Genomic DNA, 12,699 nt, shown 5'->3' on the forward strand with positions numbered 1-12,699 from the left:
TGCAGCCCTGACCCCAGTGGCAATAACCTACCCACCATGCAGCCTCGGCCCCAACGGCAACCACCCCCCCACCACAACCCTGGGCCCATCCATGCGGCCCCAACTGTGGGAGCAGCCATACCACTAACCTTCTAGGTCCAGCAGGAAGGTGAGTGCTGCTGCACGGTTCTGCAAAGGAGGTGGGTGGGCTTAGAATTTTTTGTGCATGGCCATGCAGGCATGCACCTTAGAGGGAACACTGCCCAGGAGAGCAAGATTGGGAGACATTCTTTGGCAAGAGATGACTAAATCATCAGAGTCTGATTCTGAAGCCTGAAACTAAACTGCATTTTCCACTTACTGCCCACTAGAGCAACCCAAGCACAAAATTTATGAAATTGTACAGGCATTTTGACAACTCTCCAAGCCTACACGAGAGCATGGTTTCAATGAATTAATAGAGTCATAGCTTTTAACCCCAGAAGAACATCTAGTTTGTCTGCCTGTATCTCACAAGCCATTAAATTTTACTCAGTTACCTCTATATGGAGCCCAAAAATGTGTATTTGGCTGAAGTGTAACTTGTGTTTGGATGAAGCATATATAAAAAAATAAGAATTCACAACTTCCCTCCCCATTAAAAACAAGCACCTAATTTCTAACTTGAATTTATCTGGTTTTAGCTTCCAACCCATGCTTTTTGTTATACCTCTCTCAGTTAAATTAAAGAGCTCTTTACTACCTGGTATTTTCTCCCTGTGAAAGTAGTTATACCCTGAACTTATATCACCGTTCCATCTTCTTTTTGATATGTTAAAAACAGACTGAGTGCTGACTATTTAAATCTAGTCTAGCAATTTTACCTGCACTTATAATACCTATTCTATTTGTGGTAACAAGGAGGCCAAGGAAGGAATGGGCTTTCAACAGACTACTACATAAACCCTTATATCATGAAGGACAACAAACAAAGTGATGCAAATCAAGCTGGCACTGCTGCTACTACCTGTGTTTCTGTTCTGTGAATAGAAAACTTCAGTTTCCAATGCTATTCTACCTGACTCTTTCATAGGATTAAATTCACTTGGTTTCAAATATCTCTTGCAGATATTTATATGAAATTAAATCATAATAAAGGTCAGTTGAAGTCACAATACCAAAGCATAATAGAAAATCAGGTATTAGGGGACTCAACTGAAAAGTGAGCCAAGACTGAAGAAGGGCCTTGGAAAAGCAACAGAATGCATAGGATGCTGAACTTCTCCAGGATACAGTATTTCCGGCTATAAACACAGTAGGACAATGTAACTGAGCCAACTAGACAAACTTATGGTTTCATTTTTCAAATCACCTGAAGGTTAATACAACTGAAGTCACCAGTTGTGACTCAAAAAAGGGAAAACCCTTGTCAATTTCTACTCTCAAATATATACAAATCTGACAGAGGTATGACCACAGAATCAGTAACCATATTAACATTCATAGATAAAAGCCATGAAATAACATCAGTGTAGTACACAAGGCACCGCTAGACAAACACCGTGCTAGTGATTTGTACTTTTAGATGACAAATCATGCTATTTAAACACCCAAACTCCACCGCACACATCTTTTAGGAGCAGGCACCAAGGCAACCATGCTGATGCCACTATTTGGGCACATAAGGGGAACTGGAGAAGAAACAGCATTCTGACAAAATTCCAAGAGATTCATCTGAATCCTTCGCCCCCTTTAAAAGCTATCTAAAGAAAACTCAGGTCTTGACAAACTCTGTTATCTGCCATTCATGGTGTAAGTGAAAGGAAGTTTTAATCTAATTCTGACGCTAAAAATACTATCAGTGACCTTTTTGAATGGCCAAATACTATACTGGAAGAGTTATTGATTTCATTTTGAATAAAAAATTAAACACTAGAGTGAGGCACTAGCACCGGGTGTATTCACATGGATTGATACTATCTTCTGAATTACTACTGGAGACCAGTGTGCTCCCATGGAACATGTTGCACATTTTCACAAGTTTAGTGACATATTGGATTCCACTGTAATAAATGGATTACCCTTGCAAATGAGAAACAAATAATGTTGTGTCACAGGCCCATTGTAGCGAGCATATTTTCTTGGAAAAACGTGATGTCAAAGAAGCTTAATACCAACAAGTTTTAGCAAAACAGCCATAGATTTACAGTATCAGAAATCCAACTTACCTTGAAATGGCTTACACAGTTTACCAACGTCTAAAATCACCTTATGGATTCCCACTTACCTGAGTCTCCTGCACAGTTTCCCTTCAATGGGAAAAGGCTATCAGGAGTTCAAAGTTCTCTTAGCTATTACACTTGCCTTGAAATGAAAAACATGCCAAAATTTCACAAATGTACTACTCAGCAGTCTAAAAATATTTTCAAAACAAAACACTCACTCTGGTTCAAAAGATTAAATCTATTTTTCTATTATTATATTTTAAACCAATACGCATCAGGTTGATAATTACCAGAATTTATCTTCTGAGGCCATTCACAGGCCAGGAATGACATCATGAAGTTCAGTGAAGCTCTGCATGCTCTTCCCCCATCTACACCTCAATTCCAGATGTTGGGCATCCCTCTAGTGTGACTTTTTAAGTGGTAGGTGACCATATGTCCTCCCCAAAGTAATAACTTAGAAGACTGTATCCCAATGTTCCATGATACCAAGGCTTCTAACTAGCACCAAGGGACTGTGTTGTTACTAGCATAGTATTCTTGAGCAGAACAGCACTGCAATGTTGGCAGGGATACAATGATGCTTTTTACTGGTAACTAGGAGTTTGAGATCTGTTTCACTTTTTTTTTAAATGGAAACTTATTTCATTTAGTTTGCTTTTCTGAAGAGAAAAAATAGCAGTGTTAAACACACACACAGAGCTGACTAAAGTTTTTTAAATTTCAAAATTTAAAGGAAATTTCATAATTTAATTTGCCTTTTTTATTTGTTTGCCATAACATATCTTGCCTGTCTTCTTGGCCACCTCTACCAATATGTTTAAAGATCAGACTGAAACATTTCTGCAACAATCCCTTCTCTGGGCTCATACTTGGTAGAATGCTCACTTTTCTTTCATCCAGTTCCCAAGCATCCACTAGTGATGCTCCCGTGGATAAATAAGAATGTAAGAATGGCCATGCTGGGTCAGACCAAATGTCCATCTAGCCCAGCATCCTGTCTGCCAACAGTGGCCAATACCAGATGCCACAGAGAGAGGCAACACAACAGGTAATCCTAACTTGATCCTTCCCATGTCTCCCACTTCCAGAGAAACAGAGGCTAAGGACACCATTCCTACCCATCCTGGCTAATAGCCATCAATAGACCTAACCATGAGAGTGAGATAGTGGCCACATGATGGATATGGAATAACTTCTGACAAATCTGCAGTTTCTCTCTCCATACTGCTGCTGTCCCCATTTAAAGATCTATTAAAATATACAACTTTTGCCTTCATTTTGTTTGGGTAAAAAAATTCAACACCTTGCTGAGGCATTAGTACAGTGTGTATTCACAGGGACAGATATTGCCTTCTGAATCGCTATTGAAGCACACTGGTTTCCCCATGGGTCCTCCTATCCAATTATTAACGAGGCCTAACTGTGCTTGTTTTATGAAATCCAAAGGAAAGTCACTACCTGAAGTTATGTGAGAAAACTGAACACAAGCGCAGACAAAGCTCCCTGTAAATTATGCTTTATATTCAGCTGTGGATATATTCTAACAACCGCTGAGTGATCACAAAAATACACATATAGCAAAACTGTAGCTATGTATGTAAAAAGCTTAGACCTAGGAACTGTTTAAATTATTGATTTTAGACTATATATTTTGAAAGGAACAAAGCCAAAGGTGTGTCTAAAACACTGAGCACTTACAAATAGATATTAATTAAGCAAATGCATATGCAAGTGTATGTGAAAAGCCCCTTTGTACATAAAGAACTTAGTAACTACACTATTTTGCACACTACAATTTTAAATTGCAGATTTCAGACAAGGGGCTCTTTAAAGTGCTTTCACATGGCAGACACACACAGGAAGAGATGATTTTCAACAACTCCTTTGACGAAATCCCTGAACTTTGCTTCTTTATGTAAAGAAAATAATTTAGCTATTTAAAATTTAGATGTGAAGGGTGAATTACTTTGAGGATTTTTCAGTTTCCCTGTACTTTAAGGAAAAAAAGGATATTACAGGATAGCATATTTATTAGAATGTAGTGTTCATGTACTTAGAATTAATAGGGGGACAGCTTCAGAGAGCTTTTGAAAAGGCTTAAATTAGGAAAGAAATGCCCAGATTTGCAAATATGAACTAAAGCTCATAGTTACAAGTTTAGTATTTTCCTTAATGTGTGTAAATCTGATAAGTTAATACCATTTCTAAAAGCTAACTGCTTTTGATACCTGATTGGAAAAAGTTAAGTGATGACTTAATGTATGCTACAGATTCACTTTTGATTATTTCTCCCATGCTGGTAAGCAAGCCAACTGTGGAGGTTTCAGAATAACAGAAGGGTGTCATTAGGGTAAGATTTTATTTTTGCTATGTCGAAAACAAGTGAAATTAAATAAGTCAAGTTGTGGAACAGCCCAACCACTTAGTGCCATTCTTCAATCACAAATGAGTGCAGCTTTATCAATAATTTTGTGCTACACACTAGGCTTTTACTTGGTGCCCTGCTACCCATTCCTGTAATCTTTTAGATAGCATCACACTCACTAAGGTCCACTGAGATGACCAAACAATGAACTTCAAAACACGAACCATTGATCTTACTAATTGCATCTGCCACTTTGTTTTGGTTCCTTGTTTCTATTCAGCTTTCTTTCCAGCATCATTCCAATTGTTAAATGGTCAGAATACACAAAGTGACAGATTTAGTGCTTCCTTGGCAATTTATATAACTGACTGCAACTCTGTTGTTGCAGTGAATCATGATTTATTTGTCTCACACTGCCGCATATAACCTTTTAAATGCTAGGAAAAAATGCCAACACCTCTTCAAAGTTTATATATGACTGCCCACAAACATTTCTCATGAACTGGGTTTGGAGAGACAAATGATAAAAACAAGCTGTGAATTCCATCTATCCACCCCCAGCCATTTCCTGCATTCATCATTCACACATACTGTATTTACAGACATGCCTCCTAATCAAGGGAACCAATGCATTGTATGAGGTGTGTTCTTGTTTCCATTGGACAAGAGTACATTTGTTTTTTTCTTACATTAATGACAGGTAGTCTCTGCTAAATACAAACATGGGCTGGTTCTACACTTCCCTCACTTGCACACCGAATATCACCAAACTCAGCAATACTGGATGGAATCTTCATCAATATTCTGAAAAGTGGAATTTGTGAACAACTGTCCCTCTTCCAACTCAACATTTTACTTCCTTCACTTCTAGTGATTCCTGTCCTGCTGTCTGTGTCCTTCCCTACCTCCACTCATTTCTTCATGCCCTCTTCCATACTTCCCCCATCTCCTCGAAAGACTCCTTATCCCAATTCACCAGATCCTCTCTCCCTCTCAGATAAATGTTGTCCTCTTTTACTTATACTGTGCACATTCATTGATATCTGAGCATCTAAAGACTCTTTTCTGCAATGCATCAGATAACTAATTCTTGTAAGTCAAATGCCTTCTCCACCTGAAATTCAGAGAGACTTTACTTATTTTAAATCAAATGATACCACTGCCACATCATGCAAATAGCATCCGCTAGTTAAAAAGCCATTTGTCCAAAAGGTACAGCACAAAACTGAACAGTTCTTCTTACTGCATGATTTTGCTCAGGAGATTAAGAACCCAAAAGTTGTCTGACAGATGCTGGTTAAGTTATTACAACAAATGGTGAAGCATTTTATAAATACCTAACTCTTATAAAACATTTTACCAAGGCTGTCAGTATCATCAGTCTCACTTCACAGAAGGAGAAACAAAGGCACAGAATGGCAAAATGAATGTCCTAGGTCACCCAGCAAGCCAGAGGCAGAGCCAGCCTCGGAACCAAGATTTTGAGTCTCAACCTAGTGCTCTAACCACCTGACTAAAAGAGCACCTAAAGTACTCACTAAACAAAATCATACTTGGCCTCTGCTACGAGACACTTACTCTTACTGATTGCATCATGTCTAAAATCAGATTTTAAAGAGGCAGTGAGGAAGGAAAAACAGGAAAAAGGAGGACAAGATATGCTAATACATTATATGCTACTCCCATGATTCATTATTTTAAACAGTATGTACAGAAAGCATAATTCTTTTCTCATAATGTTACAGAAAGCGTAAGTTACACATCTAGATCGAGATGTGACTTTAGAAATAAAACTAATAGTCTTACATACTTGATATATTTACTATATATCTGACATTATGCATGGCACAGAATCTAACAGCAATGGGCTATTTCTCTATATCATAAGTGAGAATCCAATATAAGATCATAACATGAAATACTGGAAGATTCATAATTTATACCTCATAATGCATGTGTTAAAGAAAAAGGTGCAATAAGCAATAGAGGCGAGAAACGCCACACCCCGGACAATCCACCCCAGTCCTAATCAGATCAGCAGCACACCAAGACAGAAAAACAAAAACAAATATTTCAAATCCGGTATTGTCTATTTGGCACATCAACCCTGAATAAATCTCAACAGGGTCTTCGTACATATTTCCCTTGGTATACACATTTATGGTAAAACATATGCTTAGAACACTTAATTAGCCATAGAAACTGGATATGTTCATGTTAAAGGACACATCTTCCCTTTCTAGATAATTCCAAGACACTAAAATAAGAAATCTATAGAAAATTACATTTCTATAAATAGTGTAGGCTTCCAAAATATTGTTTTAAATGAACAAAAGTGAACAAAGCTATGAAAAAAGATTTAGGAAAAAGTATACCAGTGTTATGATATTTTAAAACACCTAAAATTAAAATACCATTTCTATTACTAAAATTAAGGTAGCAGAAAAACAGCTTTCATCCATCAGCAGCGAGAGAAAGAGCTGTCAGTATACTACAGTTACTACACTGATAAAGACAGAAATATGGTGACTAAACAGAATCCAAACAAACCCAGTCCCACCACCCTAAAAGAAACACATTTGAATGTGTAAAGCTTGACAACACATATAAAGTAAAAAATGTGGATTTAGAACAGAATACCATTTCTACAAAAGAACAACAGACAGCAATTATCATATAATCTAAGTGGTCACAGCATGTTCAGATGATAAAATTTTGCATAATTATTCTCCCAAGTGGAAGAAGGGTGGGGAGCAAGGGAACATGTACACACACACACACACACACACACACACACACACACACACCTGTATGTGTTTATGAGCAGCTATTAGATAGGAATTGGTAGAGACTACACCACAACATTCACAAGAGCAACAGATAACTGATCCTGCTACATATTTACACTAAGATGACATTTGTAAAGGGTATCAAAACAGGTTAGCCCAAATGGAGATTTTGTGAAAGCGGGCAGAACTCCACTGCAGTCAATGCCGATAGCTCAGAAATACACACGTGCAATGAAAATGTGCTACATACACAGTTTTTAAATTTCTAATGAAGAACATTACTTTGATTCAAGAAAATTAAATTACTAGTGATAATGGCAGAAATCTATAGTTTGGGGTTCCATTGTTTTGAGGGAAAGCGGTCAGATTACTAATAATATCAGGATATCAAAATACAGACAAACAAAAAACCCAACTAACTAACTTAGCTTTCTCTCAGTTTTATTGACCAAACTTCCATTTCCACAGAAATTGGCTAAAGAAAGACACATCCAACCGCTGATAATTCAAAATTTATTTTTGCTCACTGAAGAATGGTTTCAGCACAACAAGCTTTAGACAATTAAAATAGGTTTTTAGAAGAAATTATGTACAAAGCAGAATGTGGTATGCAAATTTTACAATCTGACTAATACACAGGTCATGCATAATATGGGAACAAGTAATGCAGCCAAATGTGAAATACGAGTAAAAGGCGAACCCCTCCTCTCCCAAACATACACATACATACAAACACAATAAGAAAGTGTGTGTGTGTCTGTCTGTCTGTCTGGAGGGAATAAGCAGATAATAGCACTGAATCTCAGCAAAAAATATTTCTTGGAGATCAACAGATGGTTTAGGCTATCACCAGGAAACGCACTGTGGCATAATCATCACTCGAAACAAGAAATGACCATCTACAATCTTACCTAGTTCTGGGGGCAGCACAGTAAGACGGTTTCCCTGGATATGAAGTTCCTTAAGCTGAATGAGTTCACCAATTTCTTTAGGCAGTGAGATCAGGTCATTGTCCCTAAGGCTCAGCTAAAAGAAAATATAAAGTTGTCAGAACAATTTTCAGTTAAAAATAAAGCAGCCTAAAAAAAGAACACTTGCTCCCTGTCCACTCCTAGCCGCCCCCTCCCCCAACAGTCAATTCTTCCAATTTATTTACAAGATAAACAAGAAACAGTACCAGGTGTAGTGGTTATTGCTGAAAAACAAACCTACTACTTCTTAAATTGACTAGATTCTACCTCTACAAGGGCTGCGAAAGTGAATTGATTTTCTAAGAATTTAGATAAATTACTTACTATCTGCAACTTTGTGAGCTTCCCAATATCTGGTGGCAGGACTTCAAAATCGTTGTCACTTAGATAGAGTGCACGCAGGGTGGCTGCAAATTAAACAGCAATATATAAACAGGGTGGCATATAGCCCAACCATTTGTGGTCTGATCAATAAGAGAAGAGTCAGGTTTGATTAATAACCCTGACTTGGTGAAAAGCCTTTGACATACTCAGGGCTCACAATAATAACAAGCAGGTTAAACTTAGATTTACTACCTTATTGTATTGTTGGTATGTTCAGGAAAACATCTATATCCAAAAGGACTGACACAATTAACAATTTCTACAATAGACTCTGGCAGGTTCCAGTACACAGTTTCAACACTCAGCTGTCAGATGGAGCAATTACTCTTTATTACATCTGATCCCTAGTTATTACCCAATTTGCATTAAAAAAGCTGTGTATTGGAATGAACTTACACCTGTATTTAACTACATGCAGCATAGTGCAGCTCTGTGGAAAGAGCTTAAAACAGGACAGAATACAAACACAACTGAGTTCATGTGAAATCATGTATATTGTCATAGGTGATCTCTCTGTTATGTAGATCAATGATCAAATCCAAAACTGAAAAGCAACACCCATTACATTATACTATTGCCTTATATATTAAAAATGTATACACTTGGACTGAGGTGGAAATGTATGTAGGGGACAGACTTGTTGAGAGCCTCTGGCTAAAAGGGGTGAAAAACAAGGGTGATGTCATGCTAGGGGTCTACTACAGGAAGTCCCCAGGTTACGTACAAGATAGGGACTGTAGGTTTGTTCTTAAGTTGAATTTGTATGTAAGTCGGAACTGGTACATATTGTAGGGGAAACTCTAGGCAAACATTTCTCCAGAGCTCAGTTTTATTCTCCCACGCCTCACTTCCCTCAGTCCTTTATTCTCAAGCTGAGGTGTCTGCTGAGAAAAGCCACTCCGTGTCTCCCAGGTCTGCTGGGGGGGGGGGGGGGGGGAGGGTGCTAGCTTAGTGTCTCCCTGGTCTGCTGGGGGGAAGCAGCTAGTGCGGGGTTGCCTCACCCCGTTTGTAAGTAGGGATCTGATGTAAGTTGGATCAATGTAATCCGGGGACTGCCTGTATACATCACCTAACAAGGCAGAAGAGGTAGATGAGACATTTTTAAAAAACCTCACAAAATCATCCAAAGTGCAGGATTTGGTGGTGATGGGGGACCTCAACTATCCAGACAGATGTTGGCAAGCCAACACAGAAGAGCACAGATTATCCAATAAGTTCTTGGACTGCAATGGAGACAATTTATTTCAGAAGGTTGAGAAAGCTACTGGGGGGAAACCGTTCTAGATTTGATTTTAACAAATAGGGAGGAACTGGTTGAAAAACTGGAAGTGGAAGGCAACCAGGGTGAAAGTGATCATAGAGTTCATGATACCAAGGAATGGTAGAAGGGAGAACAGCGAAATAGAAACAACAGATTTCAGGAAGGCAGATTTTAGTAAACTCAGAGAGCTGGTAGGTAAGGTTCTATGGGAAGCAAGACTAGAGGAAAAACAACTGAAAAGAGTAGGCAGTTTTTCAAAGGGACATTATTAGGGGCCCGAAAGCAAACTATTCCACTGCATATGACAGATAGAAAGTATGGCAAAAGACCACCTTGGCTGAAACCAGGAAATCCTGCATGATCTAATAATCAAAAAGGAGTCTCATAAGAAGTGGAAATTAGGTTAAATTTCAAAGGATGAATATAAACAAACACCACACATATGCAGGGGCAAGATTAGAAAGGAAAATGCACAAAAAGAGCTCAATCTAGCTAGAAACAAAGGGTAACAAGAAGACATTCTATAAATATATTGGAAGCAAGAGGAAGACTAAGAACAAGCTAGGCCAATTGCTCAGTAAGGAGGAAGAAACAATACCAGGAAACTTGGAAGTGGCAGAGGTGCTTAATGACTTCTTTGTTTCAGTATTTACCAAGAAGTTTGATGATGAAGGGATGCATAGCATAGTGAATGCTAGTGGAAATGGGGTAGGTTAAGAAATAATTTTTAAGAAAACCGGAGTTAAAAATTACTTAGAAAAGTTAGATGTCTGCAAGTCACCAGGGCCTGATGAAATGCATCCTAGAATACTCAAGGAGCTGATAGAGGAGATATCTGAGCCTTTAGCTATCACCTTTGAAAAATCATGGAAGTCAGGAGAGATTCCAGAAGACTGGAAAAGGGCAAATATAGTGCCCATCAATAAAAAGGGCAATAAGAACAACCCAGGAAACTACAGACCAGTCTGTTTAACATCTGTGCCAGGAAAGATAATGGAGCAAGTAATTAAGGAATTCATCTGCAAACATCTAGAAGATAAAAAGGTGATAGGTGACAGCCAACATGGATTTGTAAAGAACAAATCATGTCAAACCAATCTGATAGCTTTCTTTGATAGGCTAATAAGTCTTGTGGATAAGAGAGAAGTGGTGGATGTAGTATATTTAGACTTTAGTAAGGCATTTGCTGTGGTCTCGCAAGACCTTCTTATCAATAAACTAGGCAAATACAACCTAGATGGGGCTACGATAAGGTGGGTGCGTAACGGACTGGATAACTGTTCTAAGAAAGTAATTAATGGTTCACAATCATGCTAGAAGGGCATAACAAGTGGGGTTCCACAGTGGGTCTATTCTGGGACCTGTTCTGTTCAATATCTTCATTTATGATTTAGATGATGGTAGAGAGAATACGCTTATTTAGTTTGCAGATGACACCAAGCTGGGAGTGCTCACAAGTGCTTTGGAGGATAGGATCAACATTCAAAATGATCTGGACAAACTAGAGAAATGGTGTGAGGTAAATACTACAAAATTTAATAAGGACAAATGCAAAGTACCCCACTTAGGAAAGAAAAATCAGTCTCACATATACAGAATAGGAAGCAACTGTCTAGGAAGGAGTACTGCTGAAAGGGATTTAGGGGTCATAGTGGACAAGTTAAATATGAGTCAACAATATGACACTGTTGAAAAAAAAGCAAACCTTATTCTGGGATGCATTAATAGTAGTGTTGTGAGCAAGACATGAGAAGTCATTCTTTCTTTTATGCTGATTAGGCTTCAATTGGACTATTGTGTCCAGTTCTAGGCACCACATTTCAAGAGAGATGGAGAAATTAGAGACGGTCCAGCAAAGATCATCAAAACTGATTAGAGAGCTATGCAGGCAAGGCTGAAGGAACTGAACTTGTTTAGTTTGGAAAAGAGAAGACAGAAGGGATATGATAGCAGCTTTCAGGTATCTAAAAGGGTGTCACATGGAGGAGAGGGGGAAATTGTTCTCCTTGGCCTCTTAGGATAAAAAAAAAAAGTTCTCCTAGGACAAAGAGCAATAGACTTAAACTGCAGCAAGGGAGGTTTAGGTTGGAAGTTAGGAAAAACGTCCTGTCAGGGTGGTTAAACACTGGAATAAATTGCCTAGGAAGCTTGTGGAATCTGCATCACTGGAGATACTTAAGAGCACGTTAGACATCTATCGGGGATGATATGGTCCTACCATGAGGGCAGGGGACTGGACTTGATCTCACAAGGTCTCTTCCAGTTCTAGTATTGTATGATCCTACATCCATTTAGCTTATTACTATTTATATAGCCCTGGGGTGGTGCATTGTACTTTGCATGAATATTAAACCAAAATAGTACAGTGTTGAACAGGGGGAGGAGGAGAAGACCTCCCACCTTCTCCTAGGGCAGGCTGAACGTCTGTTTTGCAGGTTTCTTGTTAGTTGCACTGTTGTCATTTAAACTTTTTGATAATCTACAGTTTTCCTTTTGTTGGATCATAATCAGTAGGTCCTTCTCAGACAGCAGCATGGCCTCCTCAAAATGGTTTTCTACGTTTTCTGCTTACGGCTATGATCCGACTTCCAATAAAAACTATATATAAAAGAATATGAAAGTTGCACATTCAAACACTCAAAAGTTAGGAAACACCAGAACAAGGATTACCTGTGTAACCATAACTGAGCCTCTGTGCATAAATTAATAATACAGTCTAACTACATGGTCACATCCTATTTCT

The 12,699-nt window shown here is 38.4% G+C and overlaps 1 protein-coding gene across 3 annotated transcripts in view; it reads right to left on the minus strand.

The window, feature by feature from the left end:
* Positions 1-12,699, minus strand: part of RSU1 (Ras suppressor protein 1) — a 158,836-nt gene that overhangs the window by 89,401 nt on the left and 56,736 nt on the right. For all 3 annotated transcript variants that reach the window (XM_075922459.2, XM_075922461.2, XM_075922462.2), the window contains exons 6-7: positions 8,636-8,718; positions 8,252-8,366 (exon numbers count right to left, since the gene is read on the minus strand). In XM_075922459.2, coding sequence (XP_075778574.1) covers positions 8,252-8,366; positions 8,636-8,718 — 198 coding nt within the window. The remainder of the gene's footprint in view (positions 1-8,251; positions 8,367-8,635; positions 8,719-12,699) is intronic.

Source organism: Pelodiscus sinensis, chromosome 2 (genome assembly GCF_052426305.1).
Source record: "Pelodiscus sinensis isolate ZL-2025 chromosome 2, ASM5242630v1, whole genome shotgun sequence".
NCBI classification, from domain to species: Eukaryota; Metazoa; Chordata; order Testudines; family Trionychidae; genus Pelodiscus; species Pelodiscus sinensis.